The sequence below is a fragment of the Capsicum annuum genome, chromosome 9, assembly GCF_002878395.1.
Source record: "Capsicum annuum cultivar UCD-10X-F1 chromosome 9, UCD10Xv1.1, whole genome shotgun sequence".
Classification (NCBI taxonomy): Eukaryota; Viridiplantae; Streptophyta; class Magnoliopsida; order Solanales; family Solanaceae; genus Capsicum; species Capsicum annuum.
In genome coordinates, this window is record NC_061119.1 from 168,118,691 (window position 1) to 168,143,520 (window position 24,830).

Here is a 24,830-nt window from a genome sequence, read left to right on the forward strand (position 1 = left end):
TTAGTGAAAAATTACATCAGTTCAAAAATTTATCTGAAGCATCTGTTTGAAATAGCTTCTGCATGCATGCTTTCATTGCTTTTGTAATGAAACTGAAATCATATAAATGGAGTATTAAACACAAAAAATATTTACTGTGTTACTGTTGGTATTTTCAGAATTCAAATAAATTTTGTCCAAAAAGATAGATCTCATCGATCGATCATTTGATAAATTTAAATCCAAATCCAAATCCGAAGCCGAGCCGAGCCGAGCGAGCGACGATGACGGTGCAAGACATCTCTTATTTCTTGCCTCACTTACCATGTGGAGTAAATGTTCATTATTATAAACACTCCAAAGTTCCTTTCTCCCACCAATATGGGAGAATTAGTGAACTTTCCAATTTTGGGAGTATACTTTCCAAATTGGTGTCTCCTCTTCTCCACTATTTTTTCTATGAACCCAACAATCCCCCACATGAATGGGGAATGGCTATTTTTCATAAAACTTTTACGGACAAGTATGTGATCATCAAGCAAAGACTAATTGCATCTGGATAAGTGGGTTTTCTTTTGAACTTTTCGTAGTGAACATGCATCGGATGCACTTGGTCAATCGGTAGATTTGATATCTTTGAACCGTCAAGCTTTATTGTACACCTAGATAATACATGTCACACAACCAGCCTTTTAACGTTTATGGTTGTCATGGTTTTGTTCTTTTCAGCCATAAACAGTCCCGGTTTTATGAGATCTTAAAGAATAGGACTTTACTAACATTCTCCTTAAAGCGGCTTCCACTTCACCCTCGCATAGGTGATTTCTAAACATTCAATCTTGTAGATTAACCTATTTGGTCAAATCTGCCAAATTTAGATAATCATTAAAAGACTTTTCACCTTAAGTCTTATCCTAGTTTACTATACATTGTCTACATCATGAGAATGGGTGAGGTAATTGACAATGTTGAACCTGTCAGACACAACTTTGTTTGATCTCCTTGAACCTAGCTCTTGGGATCTCCAGTCTGCTAGGTAGAGTTACCGCCATGCTGACTCGTCCTAGTCTTTAAACCCATTCCCTTGGATATTCTTTCCACTCTTTCTCTAGATAGGCCTTTTGTAAGTGGATCCGACACATTATCCTTTGACTTTGCATAGTCAATAGTGATAATTACACTAGAGAGAAGTTCCCTAACGGTATTATGTCTCCATCTTATGTGATGAGATTTACCGTTGTACATCATGCTCCCTACCCTACCTATTGCCGCTTGGCTATCACAGTGTATACATACTTGTGCCACTGGCTTGGCCAATACGGAATATCTTCCAAGAAATTTTGGAGCCATTCTACTTTAAATTCAAATTCTATTGTAGAGCGAGCAATACAAGTCTGTTTGGATGATTTCCAAGAAACTGTTCCTCCAGCAATAGTAAATACATATCCACTTATGGATTTTACTTCATTCAATTCGGTGATCCAATTTGCATCACTATATCCTTCCAGTACCGCAGGATATTTATTATAATGCAACGCATAGTTTTGAGTGTATTTAAGATACTCCAAAACCCTTTTCATAGCCATCCAATGAGTTTTGTTGTGATTACTCGTGTACCGACTTAATTTACTAATTGTACATGCTATGTCTGGTCGTGTACAGTTCATTATATACATTAAACATCCCAATACTCTTGCGTACTCCAATTTTGAGTCACTTTCACCTTCATTCTTTCAAAGTGCAAAGTTCACATCCAATGGAGTCTTGGCAATACCGAATTTCATATACTTGAACTTGTCAAGTACTTTTTCGATATAATGAAATTGTGATAATGCTAACCCTTGTGGAGTTCAATGGATTTTTATATGTAAGATCACATTTACAACTCCAAGATCTTTCATATCAAACTTGCCCTCGAGTATTCATTTGGTTGCATTTATGTCATAAATGTCTCTGTTGATGATCAACATATCATCCACATATAAATAAACATTGACTTGGTAATTTGGTGTGTCTTTAATATATACACATTTATCACATTCATTTATCTTGAATCCATTTGCCAACATGGTTTGGTCAAACTTTGCATGCCATTGCTTAGGTTCTTGTTTTAGTCCATAAAGTGACTTAACAAGTTTACACACCTTATTTTCTTTTCCTGGAAGCACAAAACCCTTAGGTTGTTCCATGTATATTTCTTCCTCCAAATCTCCATTTAGGAATGTGGTCTTCACATCCATTCAATGGATTTGAAGATCATATACCGCTTCCAAGGTAATTAACATTCGAATCGAGGTTATCCTTGTTACTGGCGAGTATGTATCAAAGTAATCAAGGTCTTTCTTCTGTTTGAAGCCTTTTACTACAAGTTTTGCCTTGTATTTGTCAATAGTACCATCCGCCTTCATTTTTCTTTTGAAGATCCATTTAGAACCTAAAGGTTTATTTTCGGGAGGAAGGTCAACCAATTCCCATGGTTTACTGCGTCTTGGATTTTCTTCATTATGTACATTCTCACTTGGTTCATCTCGAGGTCGTTTAGATCCTCCACTAGACTTCATGTCTTATTTTATACGGGTAAAAGTTTTCAAAGAATTCAGCATTGTTTTAATTATCGTATTTTCATTAATATCCGGATGTTTGGATTTATGAATAAAAAATCGACATGCTTTACTACTTTTTGCATATCCTATGAACACGCAGTCCACCGTTTTAGGTCCTATCTTAACCCTTTTAGGTATAGGAACTGGAAACTTCGCTAGACACCCTCACACTTTGAAATATTTCAAGTTGGGTTTCCTTCTTTTCTCTTTTTCATAAGAAATTTATTGTGTCTTACTATGGGAAAGTCTATTGAGTATACAATTGGCCATAAGGATAGCCTTTCCCCATAAGTTTTGCGGTAAACCAGAACTTATAAGTAAGGCATTCATCATTTCCTTCAAAATTTGGTTTTTCCTTTCCGCAATTCCATTAGATTAAGGTAAATATGAGGCCGTAGTTTGATGGATTATTCTATTCTCTACACATATTTGCGCAAAGGGAGATTCATATTCTCCACCTCTATCACTTCTTATCATTTTGATCTTTTTGTCTAACTGATTTCAACTTTAGTTTTATATTGCCTAAATACATCTATTGCTTCATCCTTACTATTTAGCAAGTAGACATAATAATATCTTGTGCAATCATCAATAAAAGTTATGAAATACTCTTTCCCACCACGTGATGGTGTAGATTTCATATCACAAATATCAGTGTGTATTAAGTCTTAGGGATTAGAATTCCTTTCAACAGACTTATAAGGATGTTTTGCATAATTCGATTCCACACACGTTTGACACTTTGATTTCTTGCACTCAAAGTTCGGCAAAACTTCTAAGTTAATCAGTTTTCATAACGTTTTGTAATTAACATGGCCTAAATGTTCATGCCATAAATCATAAGACTTAAGCAAATAAGAAAAATTTGAACTTTTATTTATTTCAACAGTCATTCATTCATTGTATAAAGGCCTTCGGTCAGATAGCCTTTCCCTGCATATATTTCTCCTTTGCGAATTATAATTTTTTCAAAAACGGTTACATATTTGAATCCGTTCTTATCTAGGAGTGAAATAGAAATTAAGTTCCTACGTAACTCCGGAACATATAACACACTGTTCAGTGTCAAGACCTTATCGGAAGTCATCTTTAAGCAAATTTTTCCTGCTCCCTCCATCTTAGCAGTAGCAGAGTTAGCCATGTAGATCATTTCTTCTGCTTGAGCCGGAGCAAATGAAGAAAACAACTCCTTGTTGGCACATACATGGCGGGTGGCACCAGAATTCATCTATCATTCGCGAGGATTCCCCACCAAGTTGCATTCTGAGAACATAACACACAAATCATCGCATTCTTTGTTGGATTCAATCATATTTTCTTGATCCTTTTTCTTGCCTTTCTTCGGGGCTCGACAATCTGTCGACTTGTGGTCAATTTTGCCACAATTGAAGCATTTTTCCTTGAACTTTTTCTTGGGTTGATTGCTTCTATGTTCAACTTTCTTTCTTTTCTTTGAATTGTTTTGGTCATCTTCTACAATATGTGCTCCATTAATTGTAGAATTCCCTTTTGACCTTCTCCCGGCAGCTTTATTGTCCTCTTTAATATACAGTCGGACAATAAGATCTTCGACAGTTATCTCCTTGCGCTTATCCATTAAGTAGTTTTTGAAGTCTTTCCATAAAGGTGGTAGCTTCTTAACTATCGCTGCTACTTGGAAAACATCATTCACAATTAAACCTTCTGCTAGGAGATAATGTATGATGATTTGCAACTCCTGTACGTAAAAGACAACAGATTTTCTATCTATCATTTTGAAGTCCAGAAACCGTGCAACAAAGAATTTCTTAATTACCGTATCCTTCGTCTTATCTTTTCGTTCAAGTGCCCCCCACAGTTCCTTTGATGTCTTGGTTCCACTATAAATATTGTAGAGGTCGTCTTGGAGACCACTCAGAATATAATTCCTTCAAAGAAAGTCTGAATGTTTCCAAGCTTCTACAATAATGAAGCGGTCTTTGTCCAAGGTTCCCTCGGGTACCTCAGGAGAGTCTTCACTAGTGAACCGCTGCAGACATAAAGTGGTGAGGTAAAAGAACATTTTTATCTGCCACCGCTTAAAGTCAATGTCTAAAAATTTTCTGGGCTTCTCCACAGGTGCCTTTGTTGGCAGATCATTTGTGCGACTTGATGTGGCAATATTAGTTGCCCCCATAGACGTTGTCGCATCCATCATTTGACTTTCAGTTGCCATTTTTCTGTCACCACAAGACAAAAAATACTTAGTATTTTCAGAATACTACTTATAAAAATTAAGCAACTGTAAATTTTTCTTCTTGTTTCTAGTTAACAATGAAGTTTTTATGACTTTCAATTGCCAATCGAATGATCTTTAACTTATGAAGAAGTTTTTATGACTTCAAATCACTAGTTAAGTTCAGGTGGAGTAGAAAGTACAAGCTTTAATCTCCAAAAACAAGCTATACAGATTCTGTAATAGTGTTATTTCCTTAAGATTGTTATTTTCCACAATATAGTTGGGTATGCAGAATCTGCATATTACAACACCAACTTCAACTTGATTTCAAGTATAAACAAGAACACAATAAAGTACATTAAATACCCTCAACATAAGATCAAAATGACCTTTCCAAGAGGTGTATTTTATTTTGCAGAAATTAAGATGAAACAGAAAATAGCCAAGTCGTCCGAATTCATGGATTTTCCTTAAGGAAATAATCCCCCTAACTGTACCCGAGGTTGTGGAATGTTTCCTTCTAGGATAAAATGGCTAACAGACCAACAATAGCAGTACCTCAAATGGTTGGAATATCTTTGAACTCACAGAACTTTTTGAGTGATCACACAGAATATTTTTGAGACAAGAAGAGAGTTTTTAATTAGAAATTTTTTTATTCAAACCTGTGGATGAAACTAGGTTTTTATAGCCACAAGATGCCTATTCTGAAAAGTGGCAAAGGTTCATCTAAAAGGTGTAACCTTTTCTGTAAATTCATGTCTATTCGTCCAAACATTATGACTGTTCTGAACGGGCATGCCATTTTGTGAATTAAGTATGTCAGTTCATTAAAATAATGCATCAGTTCTGAAGCAGTGCATCAGTTTACTGAAACAGTACATCAGTTCAGTTTCAAAATTGTGCACCATTTCAATGAAAAATTGTATCAGTTCCAAAATTTATCTGAAGCATCTGTTCAAAATAGCTTCTGCATGGATGCTTTCGATGCTTTTGTAATGAAACTAAAATAATATAAATGTAGTATTAAACACAACAAATATTTACTGCATTATTATTGGTATTTTCGGAATTCAAATAAATTTTGTCCAAAAAGATAGATCTCATCGATCGATCATTTTCCAAATCCAAATCTAAATTCGAAGCCGAGCTGAGAGAGCGACGATGGCATGAGGTATCTCTTATTTCTTGCCTCACTTACCATATGGAGTAAGTGTTCATCATTATAAACACTCCAAAGTTCCTTTCTCCCACCAATGTGGTAGAATTAGTGAACTTTCCAATTTTGGGAGTACACTTTCCAAATTGGTGTCCCCTCTTCTCCACCATTTTTTCTTCATTTTCCATTCACACTTCTATGAACCCAACACTATTTACATACCAAAAACTATGAACATGTACGTCATCCATGGTAGACTGTGGTTGCAGACAGCAAAACGCAGAAAGTTTATTCATACAGCCTGTGATCTGATGTTGGTATAGGGAAGCACCTGTACATGCTATACCATGTGATGAAGTTGGTGGAGGCAACAAAAATTTAGCTGTACATGGCAGACCACCTGAACCTGCTGCATTTAGTTTTGGGTTTAACCACCTATGGGGGAAATGTAAGAGGTTTAGACATGGTTATTTGGTATAGTAAGCAGTAAATTTGAGGCCCATATTGCATCCAAATATGAAATGATGACATTATGAATGAAATTGTAATAACTTAAGAGGAAGATTTGTTTTACTGAGCATTATCCAGATTAGTTCAATTACATTAAATCAGGTCTGTGTTTTTTCGGTAAGCCTTAATAAATGAGCCGTTGACAAATAGTTGAAAATATGAATAATGCCATGCCGCTGAAAGTTATGCAAAAATATACATTAACAAAAGTAAAAGAGACAAACTAAGGGCTAGTGTTGTGCTCGATAAAATCCATTAACGGAAGTTATTCAGGAAAAGGAATTAGCAGTAGCAAGAAGATAAGAGGCGTGTCCTAATAGCGTCGACCACTTTTGGGAAAGTTGCCCTCGTATTCCCATAAAAGATTGTTTACACTAATTGAGATGGAAAATTTTGGTTTAGACAATTTCTTTCAAGCTCCTTCAAGTTATATATTACACAGAGCTGACTGTTTCATTATTGGACTTGCATAAGGTAAACAGGAAACTGGTAGAGTGTGGAGATCAAGCAGTTTATACCACAAATTGCTCATGATGTAATGCCATTCAACTTACCTCTCTGATTTTAGAGTCCTTGACTCCGACATTCTCAAACATAGACATGCTGGACTATTAGCAGCTTCAAATCATCTCTTTTTAATCTCTATCACTCTCGCTATGCCAAATTTTATATATTAAAATACTATAATTTTTTTAATCAAGGAGAAGACTTCCATGAATATTGAGATCAGTAGACGCACGTTTTCTATTGCAGCATCAAATCCTCTCTTTCTAATCTCTATCACTCTCGCTATGCTAAATTTTATAAATAAAAATATTATAATTTTTTTATCGAAGAGAAAACTTCCACGAATATTGAGATCAGCAGGCGCACGATTTCTGTTACCTTTGGTTCAGAATTATTAAGCTCTATAATGTGGCAACTAAAATATTGAAAGTGCAGTTACTTCTAATTCTTTTTCACCGGTGTGGGTGGTTCAATTCTCTGCTTCTTACCTGTCTCTGTTAAAGTCGTGGGTAATGGTGATGTTGCATGGATTGAGATTTCTACCTCATTGAAGGACGCAAGACCCAACATACCAGGTTTTTGGTCTGGAAATTTGAAAACTGGCTTTTCTAACTAAAGCTTAAGCAGTTATGAGCGAGCTGGTGATTTAGATGGGCAACAAAGAATGGTTGTTGCTAAATGCAAATAGTAAAACATATCATATTAAGTAGGAGCATATGTAACATGGTATTTTTATGTATCCATAGAAGATAATTGTAAGAGAAGGAGTTTTCGTCGTTGGTAGTGGTATGTAATTCTGTACCTGAACTACAGCAGATTCATATATTTGTTCGGCAGTTAGGGACAGTAATCTTTCTCCCAACGCTTCTGAGATGGTTGTTGTAATTGTGCCAGTTGTATCCATGATGTCAAGGTCGAAGTGGCACCTGTGAATAAAATAAAACCATGTTAAAATACATGGGCAGATATTTTTTTTACAAAGATAAGAAGTAGAAGTACAAAAGTTTCAGCTGTGGTGGCACACCGGCAGAGCGAATTAAAAGCATGTCAACATATACAGAGTGGAGTTGTAACATGTACACATGCCTAAGTGTGTCTGTTTGGCATTTTTGTGTCTGCTAGAATCATTTTATGTGATCAATTTATGACAAAATGAATAAAATCATCTGTTTAGATAGCAAAGCAGCCAACTAAGGTAGTATCTTGTTTTGTGGGCACTGATAAATTCAAAGGGAAGGTTACAACAAGCTAGGGTATTTAAAATGTTTTTTGTTGAGTGTATTCAATCAATTTGGTGAGATAACGCCGGAAGAGAAGACAAAAACATCCTTGACATTTTTGTAAACTTGAATGGCATTACACGTTGACGCCCGTGGATATGATCTATAAGTAAGAGTGGAACACATGATGTGTGTGATGGATGCACATTAACGGAGAAATAGTTAAACCAATAACACTATCAAAACAAAAACTATATGGGATAGATGCATATTAATGGGAAAATAGTTAAATAGAAAACACTGTCAAAACAAAAACTATGTCAGCGTTTCTTCTGTGTGAAATGGTATTTCCTCCAAGTTAAACTGGAAATAATTTCCAGTGACGTCTCTTGATTAAAATAATTGCGAGTGAATCCTAAGTTTTCCTCATAGATCATAATGTTCTTGTTGTGTAAGCTTTATTTAGTTGTTTATATGAATCCATGCACTGCACGATTGGTTTCGGGGCACCAGTTTCATGGATCGGCCAAATAATGATTGGTAAAGACCAACGAACTATTATAATTCATGACTCTGCCATGCGGCAGTGATACTTGAGCACTCTTTGTAATCAAACTGTAATGACCCAAATCGGAGCCCTGGCTGTGACGAGCATTCCGAACCATGAAGGCCCAAAACACTCCTATCTATCTGGTAATCATGCACATAATTCATATGATAAAAGAAATGCGAAAGATTCATAATACTACGGAATCATGGTCATGAGTCCAATGAAATCAATAATGGGAAATAATGTCCCACAACATCTATCGACATCTAAAAATCGTCTACGAAATCTCTACTACATGACTAAAACAAACAACTGTCTGAAAACTGGGACAAGGCCCCCAATAGAACCAAAACTATTAAATGATAAATAAACTGCCAGACATCAGGCCTTTCAAAATATAGAAGGCTCACCACTTGTCTCTGCAAAACTATCTGAAGAATCTACTGATTTTCTGGACCCCTAGACTGTGACTCCGAACCTGGGAGGGAAGGGGGTCAATACAAAGTACTGGTATGCAGAATAATCCAAAACAAAGTAGAGATTTTTTTATAAAATAAATGAGAGCTGATATAAAGAACATTATTGCAAAATAATTTCAAAAATACATAGGCATAGTATAATGATTTTTCAACAAAAATGCAACACATTTGAGCTAGGTAGTACACCCTACAATTTCACATTTTCACCGACTATCAAATCTCAGTTGCCGCCGAGATTAGAGTATAAGTGAGGGAAAGACACACAAGATCACACAGCAGAGTGTCTCGACCCAATCAATTATGGTAGTGCACAAGATCACAAAATAGGGCTCCTAACCATAATCCTAATTTGGGATGACATAACATCAGGTACACAAGATCACATAGCAGGGTACCAAGTTCTCGAGTCGGCAAACACGATTTCAATCACGTCATACTCTATAGGGTATCGTCATGCCCGACTTGCAAGTCATCAATATCACATCAACTTTCCAACTTCTCATACCATTTACCAAAAGCACATATGTATGACTTTCACGCCACTAAAAAACATACACCATGGTTCTCAACATGAAATTATTCAAGAAGTTTAATTATTTATGAGTAATGTCATATCAATTACAAAACTCATACTCTCAATGTTTTAACACTAGTATAATATGGGGTATAAACATTATCATGGGGAATTTAGAAAATTCACAACTCATGTACATCGCACCTTTTGAAATTTCAAGTCACATGTTCACAATTCAACCATTTAAATATATTCAGACAAACAACCCCATGAAATCTCAACAATTCTTTCAAAATCATATATCAAAATATGTTATTTGTATCAATTGAAAACCCCCATTTGTAAGAACATATATATACTTGTATAAATTTAAAGTCTTGCATAAATTCTTTTTTGAAAACATGCCCATGAAATTTAGGACAACCCCACGTACCTCTATTTATGAAATTAGGGGGTGTTTGTTGAAGTCTATGATCTGGGGATTTTGAATCTTCAATCGATTCTGAAAACCCACGATTGAATCTTGGGTTTCTTGAAGTTCTTGTTTGAAACCCTAGAGAGGATTCTTGATAATTTTAATGAAAATAGGGTTAAGTTTTTCAAAACATACCCTAAATCCTTTGTTTGGATGGTTTTAAAGGCTAGGGAAAAGTCAAATTTACCCTTAATGACTCCTGACCGAAACTGGAAATTTGAACTTAAAAACTCGATTTTGGGTACCACCGCGACGCGTCACAGTCGCGGTGGTCCACTGGAATTCGACGAGTGGGAAATTGGGTGCCTTTGCGACGTACCACCATTGCGGAGCCCCACTAGAATTTGACAATTGTCAATTTGACCCTCTCCGCAACGCGCTAGACCCCAAAATAAAGATGTTTACGATTGAAACCTCAAATTATTCATAACTTCTTCACCGAGGGTCCGTTTTGGACGAATCTTATATCGTTGGAAAGCTAATTCAGTCATCTACATAATGAAAGGTTGAAATCTAGGAAATTCCACATGAAAAATAATTTAGATCATTCTAGAAGCAAATGCTTAGACTTTTCTTAGATAGAATTTAGCTAAGAAGACGTCGAGGTGTTACAATATCCCCCTTGGGATTATTCATCCCCGAATGATGATCCGAAACACAGACAAGCATGATTCCAAGCATACTAAAGCATAGAAAGATTTAGGTAAGGGTTGTAACTTCAAATCCACCATCTAATGGGTCAAAAAGGTGTGGGTATTTTGTTCTCATGTCTTCTGATTGTCAAGTGGCTTTATCAGCCTTCTGATTTCTCCACAACACCTTAATTGAAACTATTTCTTTACTTCTTAACTTCCAGACCTGACGATCTAGGATTGCAATAGGCTCCGCTTCATATGATAAGGAGGCTGTCACCTTGATCTCTTCTACAGGCAACACCAAAGAATGGTCTTCGATGCACTTATTTACCATGGATATATGAAATATCAGATGGACAGAACCCAGACTAGCAGGCAATTCTAACTCATACATAATACCACCTATTCTCCTTAAAATTTGATATGGTCCTATATAGAGAGGACTCAATTTACTTTTCTTTCCGAATCGTATAACTCCCTTCATGCGAGAAACCTTCAGAAATACCCAATCTCTAACCTCAAACTCTAACTCTCTCCTCCTAACATCGGCGTAGGATTTTTGATGACTCTGAGCTATCTTAAGTCGTTCTCTAATAAGCTTCACATATTCCATTGCCTGAGGAACAAGATAAGTCCCAAACATCTGCATCTCACCCACTTCATACCACCCTATTGGTGACCTACATCTTCTGCCATACAATGCCTCAAATGGAACCATCTTAATACTAGAAGGGAAACTATTATTATACGCGAACTCTATCAATGGAAAGTGCTCCACCCAACTACCTTTAAAATCAATCACACAAGACCTAAACATATTCTTAAGGGTCTGGATGGTGCGTTCCGCTTGCCCATCCGTTTGGGGGTGAAAAGTAGTACTTAGGTTCACTTAGGTACCTAAACTTCTCTGAAAAGATCTCCAAAACAGAGAATAAAACTGCGTACCTCAGTCAGATATAATGGACACATGTGCCCCATGCAAATAAACTATTTTTGCAATGAACAACTTAGCATAATCCTCTCTTGAATAGTTAGTCCTGACAGGCAGAAAGTGCGCTGACTTGGTCTGCCTATCTATAATTACCCATATAGAATCATACTGGCTTTGGGACTTTGGAAGTCCTGTAATGAAATCCATATTGATTATCTCCCACTTCCATAAAGGCAATGCTATCTCTTAAGAAGTACCACCTGGCCTCATGTGTTCCACCTTGACTTGCTGATAATTCAAATACTTGACAACATACTTAGCGACATCACGCTTCATATTATCCACCAATAAATTGTTTTCAAATCATGATATATTTTTGTAGAGCCTGGGTGAACAACATACCTCGATGTGTGAGCCTCGCTAAGGATTCTTTCCCATAACCCATCTACATCAGGCACACACAATCTACCCTGATATCTCAGAATACCATCGCCACCAATCTCAAATGACATTACTTTCTGTTGACCCACATCTCTCTTAATCTGTATCAAGATGGGATCTTTGACATAAAGAGATGATTTAGCTATCTCATGAACGACCACCCCTCTTCGGAATCTAAGAGTCATACTCCCAGATTTGCAAGACGTTGAATGTCCTTTACCATCTCTCTCCTCCCCTTTTCAACATAAAAAGGTTGCCTATAGACAACTTGCTGAGAGCATCAACTACAATGTTTGTCTTGCCCAGATGGTAATACAAGCTCATATCATAGTCTTTCAAAAGCTCCATCCAACGCCTCTACTTGAGGTTTAATTCTTTCTGTGAGAAAACATACTGCAAACTTTTGTGGTCAATATAAATATCAACATGCACTCCATAGAGATAATACCTCCAGATTCTAAGTGCAAACACCACGGCTGCTAACTCCAAGTCATGAATGGGGTAGTTTCGCTCATGCACCTTTAACTGCCTAGACGCATAAGCTACCACCTTACCATACTGCATCAGAACACAACTAAGTTCCACACGGGATGCATCATAGTATACCATAAAACCATCTACCCCTCGGGAAGAGTCAAAATAGGAGCAGTAGTCATCTTGTCCTTCAACTTCTCAAAACTATTTTCACTCTTGTCAAACCATACAAAATTCACCCTTTTCTGAGTCAATTTAGTGGCGGAGCAGCTATGGAGGAAAAACTCTCTATGAATATTCTATAATAACTCACCAAACCCAAAAAGCTCTGAATATCAGTTGGAGTCGTGGATCTGGGCCATTTTCTCACTGCCTTAATCTTTTGGGGATCCACTCTAATCCCATCACCAGATATAATATGCACCAAGAAGACAATAGCATTCAGCCAGAATTCATATTTGGAGAACTTAGAATATAACTGATGATCCTTAAGGGTCTGAAGGATAATTCGGAGGTGATTAGCATGGTCTTTCTCACTTTTGGAATAGATCAGAATATCATCAATGAACACTATGATGAGCAAATCTAGAAATTAATGGAAAACCCTATTCATTAGGTCCATGAAAACTGCAGCGGCATTAGTCAGTGTGAAGGACATGACTAAGAATTCAAAATGACCATATCTATTTCGGAAAGCTATTTTTGGAATATCTGACTCTCTAACCTTCAACTGATGATAGCCTGAACGAAGGTCTATTTTCGAAAAACACTTAGCACCTGAAGCTGGTCAAAAAAATCATCAATCCTAGGAAGAGGATATTTGTTTTTAATAGTGACCTTGTTCAACTGGCGGTAGTCTATGCATATACGAAGGGATCTGTCTTTCTTTCGCATGATGAGTACAGGCGCACCCCAAGGTGACACACTGGGGTATATAAAACCTTTATCTAGAAGATTTGCTAGCTGTTCGTTCAACTCTTTTAGTTCTACAGGAGCCATTCTATATGGTGAAATAGAGATAGGGCGGGTATCTGGAAACACATCAATACCAAACTCTATCTCCCTATCAGGTGGTATTCCTAGGATATCATCTGGAAAGACTTTTAGAAATTCATTTACTACAGGGATAGACTGAAGAGGAAAACTTTCAACCTTGGAATCTTTTACTCAAATTAGATGGTACATACAACCTCTAGAGATGCGCTTTCAGACTCTAAGATAAGGGATAAAGTGACTTCTAGGTGCCACAGAATTTTCTGCCTACTTAATTGGTGACTCATTCGGGAAAGAAAAAGTAACCTTTTGGGTTCTACAATCAAGTGTGGCATAACACGAATAGAGCTAGTCCATCCTAAGGATAGCATCAAAGTCTACCATATCAAGTTCTATAAGGTCTTCCACAGTATCCTGGCTAAGAATAAACACCACACAATTTTTATTCACCCTTTTACGAATAAAAAAATAACCTACAGGAGTGGAAATAGTGAATGGTTCTACAATAACTTCGAGCTCAAACCCAAAACCAACTGCCATATAAGGGGTCACATAAGATAGGGTAGACCCGAGCTCAAGTATCACATAAACATTACAGGAAAAGATTTGTAACATACCGGTGACAACGTCTGGGGAAACTTCTGCCTCCTGGCAGTTGGTCAAAGCATATAACCAGTTGCGACCGCTCCTGGTAGCTGAGAGGGCACCCTTAGGAGGAGGAGCCGTGGAGGTGGCTTGGTACTTATTTCCTCCCCTCTCCCCCCCTCCCTCATATTTCCTCCAGTAGAAGGGCAATCTCTCAGAAGGTAACCTACCTTGCCATAAGAATAACAATTTCTCCCCTTGAAATAACACTTCCCTGGGTGATCCTTTCCACAAGTCTCACACCAAGGATAAGTACGACGTTATTGGGCCACACTGCCCTGTGACTGAGTAACTGGGGCTCTGGATCCATGGTGAGTCTGAAAACTCTGAGATTATCTGTCTGTCGGTGGTCTAGATATTGGGGTGCTGCAGCAGACTGTGCATTACCCTAATTCTTCTTCTTCTACCATTTATTTCTGCACTTACCGCTTTGAGGCTGACTGTGACCCTAGTCGGCAGATCTGGCTCTTTTTGCCTATCTTTCCTTCTTCCTAGATTCAGAAATCTTCTTTTTCTTCTCCTCTACTTGTTGCCTGTGAACTGTCAGCCTAGAAAAGTCCAACTCCTTGTTCAGCATAGCTCCCTGACACTCAAGCACCAGATCATCTGAAAGGCCAAAAACAAACTTCCTCATTAGGGCCCTCATAATACTCATCATCTCAGGAGCATAATAGGCCAACTGATTAAATTTTAAAGTGTACTCCTACACGCTCGTCTTACCCTGCTTGAGGTTCATGAACTCCTCTGCTTTAGTTTCCCTCAGCTCTAGAGGAAAGAACCTATCAAGGAAAGCTTCTACAAACTTATCCCAAATTGTGGGCTCAGCATTGTCACTCTTTGCATCCTCCCACTCATTGTACCATTGGTTTGCTACATCCTTCAGCTGGTAGGTTGCCAACTCAACACCTTCAATCTGATCCACATGCATCACTATGAAAATTTTCTCCATTTCATCTACGAATTCTTGCCGATCTTCTTCTACCTTGATGCCAGTAAACTTGGGTGCGTTCATTCTCATGAACTATCCCACCCTAGTAGCCTCCGACGTCACTGATGCATATCCAACATCTTCCAATCATTGAGCCTGATTAGCCACCAACTGTGCTAGCATATGAATAGACTGTCTAAATTCGGCATTTGAAATATCTCTCTGAGCAGTCAGGGGATGATTAACATTAGTCCGTGGAGCCTGAGGTGGACTAGTCGAGACTGGAGGGACTCTCGGAGTAGGGACAGGGTCTGGGTTGGGAGCTCTATTATGTGTCCTCATGCCATGAGTGGGACAGACTTTATAATTCTGAGCACTCTGATTAGTACTGTGACGAGGAGGCATGATTGTTATTTCTGTAAGAAAAAAGATCACTAATTAGGAACAAACTTAACTCTAAAGCATGAACTAAATCACAAAAAAGGGAAACATTTCCTAAATGCCTAGTAGTCTCCTGCTTATAACTGTGGCGCACTAAACACCCATAAACAAGACTCTACCCAATGCAATTTCGCAGATATCCTGGGACCATGAATCGTGCTCTGATACCAAGTTTTTCCTGACTCGAACTGGGGCCCTGTCCATGATAAGTATTCTGAATCATGAAGGCCCAAAACACCCCTATTTATCTTGTAATCATGCACATAATTCATATGATAAAAGAAATACAGAAGATTCACAATACTACGAAATCATGGTCATGAGTCCAATGAAATCAATAATGGAAAATAATGTCCCACAATATTTATCGGCATCTGAAAATCGTCTGGGAAATCTCTACTACATGACTAAAACAAACAACTGTCTGAAAACTGGGATAAGGCCCCCAGTAGACCCAAAACTATTAAATGATAAATAAACTACCACACATCAGTCCTTCCGGATTATAGAAGGTTCACCACTTGTCTCTATAAAAATATCTGAAGAATCTACTGATTTCAGGACCCCTAGACAGTGCCTCCAAACCTGGGAGGGAAGGAGATCAATACAAAGTACTGGTACGCAGAATAATTCAAAACAAAGTATAGATTTTTATATAAAATAAATGAGAGCTGATATAAAGCACATTATTGCAAAATGATTTCAAAAATACATGGGCATAATAATGATTTTTCAATAAAAATTCAACACATTTAAGCTAGGTGGTACACCCTACAATTTCATATTTTCACCAACTGTCAAATCTCGATTGCCTCCGAGATTAGAGTATAAGTGAGGGAAAGACACACAAGAGCACACAACAAGGTGTCTCGACCCAATCAAGTATGATAGTGAACAAGATCACAAAGCAGGGCTCCTAACCATAGTCCCAATTTGGGATGACATAACATCAGGTACATAAGATCACACAGCAGAGTACCAAGTTCCCGAGTCGGGAAACACAGTTTCTAGCATAGAGTCATTTGACTTGTGCTTTCTTTGGGTAACCACCTATCTCACAAAATCAATGCATTAAACTTATTTTAATCAATCACATATACTCTGTAGGGTATCATCATACTCGACTTGCAAGTCATCAATATCACATCAACTTTCCAACTTCGCATACCATTTACCACATGCATATATGTATGACTTTCACGCCATTGAAACACATACACCATGGTTCTCAACATGCATTATTCAAGAAGTTTAATAATTTATGAGTAATGTCACATCAATTGCCAAACTCATGCTCTCAATTGTTTAACACTAGTATATTATGGGATATAAACATTATCATGGGGAATTTAGAAAATTCGCAACTTATGTACATCGCACCCTTTTGAAATTTTAGGTCACATGTTCATAATTCAACCATTTAAATACATTCAGACAAACAACCCCATGATATCTCAATAATTTTTTCAAAATCATATATCAAAACATGTTATTTTTATCAATTGAAAACCCCCATTTGTAAGAACATATATATACTTGTATAAATTTAAAGTCTTGCCTAAATTTCTTTTTGAAAACATGCCTATGAAATTTAGGACAACCCCACGTACCTCTATTTAAGAAATTAGCGGGTGCTTCTTAAAGCCTATGATCTGGGGATTTTGAATCTTCAATCGATTTTAAAAACCCATGATCGAATCTTGGGTTTCTTAAAGTTTTTGTTTGAAATCCTAGAGAGGATTCTTGATGATTTTAATAAAAATAGGGTTAAGTTGCTCAAAACATACCCTAAATGCTTTGTTTGGACGGTTTTAAAGGCTAGGGAAAAGTCAAATTTATCCTTAATGACTCCTGAATGGAACTGGAAATTTGAACTTAAAAACCCAATTTGGGTACCACCGTAACGCGCCACAGTCATGGTGATCCACTGAAATTTGATGAATGGGAAATTGGGTACCTCCACGATGTGCCACCATTGCGGAGCCCCACTGGAATTTGGGAAATTGGGTACCTCCACGATGCGCCACCATTGTGGAGCCCCACTGGAATTTGACAATTGTCAATTTAACCCTCTCCGCGATGCGCTAGACCCCAAAATGACGATGTTTACGACTGGAACCTTATATTACTCATAACCTCTTCACCGAGGGTCCGTTTTGGACGAATCTTATATCGTTGGAAAGCTAATTCAGTCATCTACATAATGAAAGGTTGAAATCTAGGAAATTCCACATGAAAAATAATTTTGATCATTCTATAAGCTAATGCTTAGACTTTCCCTGGACGGAATTTAGCTAAGAAGACATTGGGGTATTAGACAAACCATCTTAATTTCACTAAAAAGGATCGTTGTTTGACATGGGGAAAAATATTAAGCAGTGAATATATTTGCATACTAATATTCTTTTCTCAGGATTGGTTCTTGCTTAGACTAAATAGGATTGTCATACCTCAGAATCTGCTTGAGGTAATTCTCACATGCCACATGCTTATTCCCTACAAACACTGTAAATTGATGTAGGAAATGACTTCTTAATCTAAATTAAAGAAAAATTACTCCTTACTATAAAACATTTTCGACATAAGACATTTTCTACAAAAACATAATGATAAGTTTGTTCAACTTCCCCAATTTAACTTTCAATAACCTGCCTAAACAAGAGACCTAAAACATATCGGTGGATGTGCATGAAATAGATGGATGAATATAAGGTTGTTACACTTTTGGTTTTGTTATTTTTTTCGTTTACACCTACTGGATTATTTTGCCTTTTGTTTTCAGCTGATCAAATTGTAGTAGAATTCACAGCAACATATGACGTTAGTGTGAGGGAATTGCAAATAATATCCCTTCAATTGATAGACAGAGGAACAACAAAGTGCACATTGGAGAGATTAGATAATGCGGTTAAAGTAGCACTTACCTGGGGACCAATACCTGATGTAAGTTACAGTTAAAGCACTAAACTATTTTTATAGTCTTAGGACATATATAGTGACTACAGGTTGAGCAAGCGAGTAAGTAAAATAATTAAGGGTGGTTCAAAAGTGATATTCTGCCTTCCACGGGGAAAGGTTGCACCTACAATATTAGGATACACTAACATTATCAAGTTGAAGATATATGTGGTTAGACCATGGACTACACTTTTGAAGTTCCTATGCGTGTATGATTGCTTTATGGTTTTTGTCAAAAGTGACAACCACCTGTAAATTTAGCTTTATGGTTTTTGTCAAAAGTGACAACCACCTGTAAATTTAGTTGGTTGGCTGATGCTTTTTCTATTAGATATTAGGTTTACAATACCACAAAAGTAGACTTTTGCCTATGTTGGTGTGATGCGAGTAAGGCTAGTCATTTTTTTTGCTCATGGAAATAATTAAAACTTACGTGTACATTTTGGAGTAAACTAACCATAGATAAAAACTCTGTAATGGCTGATATAGATACTACTTGATCTTCAACAAGCGCCAGATTCAACGAGGAAGGTGATGACGATGAACTTATTAGAGTGTAATATAGTAACATTTTTTATTGTGCTTCACCCTAAAAATGTTAAGTAAACAAAAATATTTTCATATAGTGCTATTAAAGGGGAGTAAGCTAACGATTACCAGTTCATCAATGTAGTAGCTTGCATGTACTGAGCATTTGTTAAAATTATTGTTTGATATCTTGTTGCCAATCTTAGAGTTGTGTGCGTAAAAGAGGGAAAGCTCCTTTAGCTGCATAGACAGAAAGAAGAATTAAAAAAGAAGATTTGCCGAGAGTACGGTAAATGATATACCACAGCGAAATTCAGTAACCTGTACGTTTGGCAAGAATGATGGGGTATTCATGCAGGTGGTGTAATAATGTCGCTCCTTCATTATCTGCTAGATCGTCCCATATAGTAAATATAAAAGGTTTATTATTGGTAGATATAGCAGAAGCATAAATTACTACAATGCAAGCATGTTTCATCAAGTAACCAGGAGATTTGGTGAACTCTATGTAAAGGGTCTAGTAACTTACCTCTGGTCCATCATATTCACTTCTCTAAAATGTTTTTTTGGTCAGCTGTATATTGTATGGCGCTGTAATTAACCTCTACCGCCAATAAATCTAATGTAATGACAAGTAAAACATTAGGCAGTAAGTCAGTTAATAAGGCATATTTACAGATAAAGGTGCGAAGTGAGAGCTTACCAAATTCAACACCTGGATGTTGGTGTTCAATATGCAAGAATGGAAGTGCATCCAGTTTTGTTGGAGTAGGCAGAGGTTCTTCTAATGCATTGCTGGTAATGGGATCAACAATTGTGTATCTGTCAACCACTCATTCATACGTAGCAGCTCGTATTGAATAACCATGGGGATCCCTAACTTTCATAGAAGAAACCAAATATGTTTGAAAAAGAACAAACAGTTTCTCGTATTTGGGAATGTCATCGTGGTATAGTACTATGGAAACCTGCTGTTCCTATAGTCAAGTAAAGGAGGAAAAGTTTTACATATGCAAGAACAATTTATAGAGGAATGAAGGTATGTTTTTCGTCTGTCCAATTCTGAGAAAATTGTTTTATTACATTTACTTATGTATCAATTCCGTAACAATTTCATTCCACATGATAAATATTTTGGAAAGACATAAGAGTATGAAGAAGAGAAGTACGTAAATGCAGGTGTTACTAAGGAAAATTAAGCACGATGAAGATTAGCAGACCTGTTCTTTGTTTATATTAATATATTTAAAGCCCATGATTTCAAACGGAAATAATGGGAATAAAGATTGACATGCCCTTTTTTTTACATGTAGTTCCCACAAAGGAACAAACGCTTTCAGGCAGTGATAACTGAACACATCAACAGAAGGAACAAACCTAAGAATGGGAAGAAATATTTGACCAAATGTAGATATACTTGATAAGGGAAGAGAAGAGTTCACAAGATAAAGGTATAGCAGGCAGGGTATATAACGGAAGCAACCATATCGCTACCAAGATGACACCAACAATAAGGAAGCAGAAATATTATAATGTACCCCAAATGACCATTAAAGAGTTGGAATAACCTATGACAGGAAAAATTACGCTTTTATCTTGCATGAGTATTTTTTGGAAGTGGACGGAGGAGTCTTTGCTCTGGCGAGGCCGAAACTTGTCTACTACCTGGGCCTTACAATTCCAGCCTGTAGTTTCTTTTGTGAAGGTGTTCACAAGAAGTCTTTGGTCTATTTTGTTGGCCCCTGTTTCATTATGATCCTCTATAAGTTATGAGAATGAAAATAATATATTGTTAAGTAAATCTTCTTTAGTCAGTGTTAAGTACTTCTAATCTTTCTGTGGTAGTTAAAAGGCAAATTCTGTTGGAAATTTATACAACCGTGTTCAGCTCAGTGGCTTCTCCGCATAGGTACTAAAGTGTGTTCTCTTTACATGTTATCTGCTGATCTCTTATTTGGAAGAAGGTGTTGGTTACCGATAATCTTGTTGAAATCTGTAAGAAGCATTATAAAATGCTGGAAGGGTAAAAGTGATTATTTAACCCGATGTTCTCCCAGAAGGCGCTGACATTTCTATACGACTAACCATTTCAAACACAATGTAAGAATTTTGTAAAGGAGTTCTAAATAGTCAATAAGAAACACATGTACACCTTACCATGGGACACTTACTAAAGAACGTAACATGTCATCCTCATAACTGTTCATCTGGCTAATACGATCCACTTTACTGATTGTTGACGTGAAAAGAAGGGAAAAGGAAATTATAAAATAGACCGATACATTGTAAGCTTATAAACAAACAAAGTTCATCTTAGAAGCAATAGTACTACGGAGAGAAGCAATGGAGTAATAGCTGGACAATTCAATTTGTCAGTGAGAATGTTTAACCAAGACATCCCAACTTTTGCGACTTTTCGCTGAAATTATCATATGTGAAAGCACATACCATAGAATCTCAGTAGAAGAGTTAAAACAATGGATAATAAAGTAACCAACTTGCATAAGTAAGGAATCCAAAACAATAATATGCAGATCAATGAAACAGCAAAAGTCATAATCGAAGAGAACTCACAAAGACTGTCGAATCGAAGTTTCAAGGTTAGGAATTGCTTTACTAAAATCTATAAGGTAGAGTACAAATGTTAAATTAAAATACAGAAATAGTCTCCTAAATAGTTGCCTAATACAGCAGAAATGTTTGTTTGATACAACAACACTCAAGTGATAAAGTCGAAAACTAAATCGTTATGCAAAACTCACACAAAAGAAGGAAGCTATTCTATGCCAAAGTGCGAGAAACTACCTATGAACTAAACCATTACATTATTATCAGTTATTAGGAATGGTAAGATTGAAATTAAGAAAGTGCCTTTGTTTTCCATTGTTACACGTGTACCAGATGATGTTGGAGAACAACACGTATAAAAGTTTTAATGAAAAGGTGTAACTTCCCTTGGAAGCTGGCAGGACGACCACCAGCAGCTTCCAAGGCTCTTCTATATATTAGAATATACTACTAGTTTAATGCACGTACTCTTATTAAAATTTAAATGATTTTATTTGTTACGGATGTTTTAATGAAGTGTAAAATGTCCAAATCACTTTTCAAAGATACTTCATATTTTAATATAATAATATAAATTTAAACATATATTTTATTGTAAGCGTGCGTACACACGCACACACACATATATATTACCATCAGAAGTTTCAAGTGATTGATGAATCATACTTTTACGTTTGCCATATAATACCTCTTTTACTTGCTGACAGAGGCTAAGAGAGATGCATCAATTGAACCATACCTATGGTATGATTATTTTCTTATTTTTTCTATATTTAAAATCTTTCCTTATTTTTAAAGTCAAATATTTACAGAATCATTGATTTCATTCTTAATATGTACTTAAAACTTTAAAAATTTGATACTTCTTAAATTTTTCTTATTCTACCATTTTTATAATTATTTTTAGATTTTTCAAATCTTCTTAAAATCAAATTTAGTTGATTTAGAATTCTTAAGTTGATGAAAAAAGTATTAGTTGTCATTAGTTTTGATGACTTCTAATAAGTAAAGGTTTTACCATAAATATATTTAATTAATTTTCAACTCTTAAATATTAGGAAAAAATAGTAAAAAGATGATTTTATCTAAAGCAAAAACTTTTAATGAAGGACAAAAAGTTTAAACAACATTTCTAAGGCTCTTAACACTTTTAATATATTATATATTGGTAATTAAATAATAATTAAACCACATTAATAAATAATTCCATAAGGTTCATTTATTATCATGTTATTTTTTACATGCCTCTTACAAGAGTACCCGATTTGTCAAGATCCAAAAACTAGGTTATGATGACACTTATTTTTGCACAGTCTTGATAAGTAAGTCGATCACTAAGACAAAGAAAAGTCAAACAAATAAGAAAGAAAGTCCAACACTAAACAACTTAAAGATAATGCGAGACTTTGAAGTCAGGCCAAACATGAAATATAACCAAACAAATATCTGAAGAAATAACATAAAACTCCAAAATCTGGTGTCATAAGTGTAAGAGTACCTAATACAACTCAAAAAATAAAATATGAATATATGTCTCTGAAAACAAGTAAAAACATCTAAAATAGGTAAGAGAAGGTCTGGAGTCAGCTTTGAGGCCCTAGAGCACGTCAGTACCTAAATCAACACTTAGATAAGCACGAAATAAGTTTCCATGAAAAGTGATCGTACTAAGATCGGTACCAAAAGAGCATAATAGAAGTGAGTATAGTCTACTTGTACTTAGTAGGTAGCTTAGACTGACAGAGCAAAGGAGAAAATAAGATAAGTAAAATATATTATGAGTACATCGCATGGAAGTTATAAAGTCCCAAATGGTAGCTCACACTGTGTTTACTAATAGTTCTAATATATATAACTACACAAAATAAAAACAACACAGATATATAAAGGAAAAAAACATACATGAAAATCAAGCTGAAATACCCTGGTTTCTGGACCTTAGAAAATTTCCTTGATTTTTAGTTTCTGGGTAAGATATGACTTAGGGAACGATTCGTACACTTGGGTATGGGTGGTATAGTCTAGTTGTACGCTGACCAGTGTTGGTTGGTGGGATGAATTTAGTCACTGGAATGGGTACAACTTGGGTGGTATGAGTTGTATCGGTGGATAAGGTTGTTTGGTTTCTTCACTTAACCTTGGCCTTAGTGACTAAGGTTGGATTTGAGTATGACTGGATCACCATGAGCCATAATCTAGGGTACGAGTCGTACCCAGGACTCGCATAGTGGTCAGAGTTCAAACCTCCTATGATTCTATTCTGTCAGGGGTACGGTTAATGGATACTAGTCATACACTTGGATACGACTCGGGTTCTGGTGTGTCATACCTTGGAGAGTGTTGGGTCCAAGAGGGAAATCCCAGGGTATGAGAGGTGGGTAGCACTCGTACAGTATAGGTACGACTCGTAAGAGACAGTCGTACCCTATGATGAGAATTAAATGCAGTTTAAGTGAGGGCAAAATGAATATTTCTCCACTTATCCTAATAATTCCCCATGAATTATATTCCTATTAGGAGGTTATTTACCCTACTATTCTATTCTTAAACACTTGGAAAACACTCTTAAATTCACTCTATAATTTTGGGCAAAAGAAGCTAGGGTTTCATCTAAAGGAGTAGATTAGATCTTGTCTTGGTGATTTCTCTCCATCATCATCTTGGTTTAAGGCATGTTCTCTTCCCTCATTGTCATTTCAAACTAAAGGCAAGGTTTTATACAATGTTTTCTGATTTGAATATTGTATGATTTTGGATTTTCAAATATAATTTTGGGGGTTTTGGTTATAAATGCTTGGTTATGATTTTCCAATACTTTAATTATACTTTTATATGATTTAATGGTGATTTAGGATGATTGATTGCATGAGAATTGTCATTTGGTAATGAACTTTGGTTTTGAAAATAATATGCCCCCAATGTGTTTGATAAAATGCCTATAATAACGCTTTCACTATAATATTGGTTTTTCAATGGAACTTACGCATGGTTTAAACTTGGTAATGGAACCCTAAATAATATGAATAGTTTAAATAGTTTTGGAATAGTTTGGTACTTATATGGGAATCCCTTGATCTCATAAAGGTTTGGCTAAG

The 24,830-nt window shown here is 36.3% G+C and overlaps 1 protein-coding gene across 17 annotated transcripts in view; it reads right to left on the reverse strand.

Moving 5' to 3' along the window:
- LOC107842724 overlaps positions 1 to 22,071 on the reverse strand; it is a 29,878-nt gene extending 7,807 nt beyond the window's left edge. The window contains exons 1-8 of one of the 17 annotated variants that reach the window (XR_007045139.1): positions 19,871 to 22,070; positions 19,697 to 19,786; positions 19,489 to 19,554; positions 19,297 to 19,407; positions 15,033 to 15,656; positions 14,285 to 14,918; positions 7,758 to 7,881; positions 6,270 to 6,373 (exon numbers count right to left, since the gene is read on the reverse strand). Coding sequence is in view for 2 of the 17 variants with exons in the window: in XM_047397084.1 (XP_047253040.1) it covers positions 7,758 to 7,881; positions 19,297 to 19,322 (150 nt within the window). In the remaining 15 variants the exon portion in view is untranslated. The other 16 variants (XR_007045137.1, XR_007045145.1, XR_007045136.1 and 13 more) reach the window with 16 other exon arrangements.
- Between the last annotated feature and the right edge of the window lie 2,759 nt (positions 22,072 to 24,830).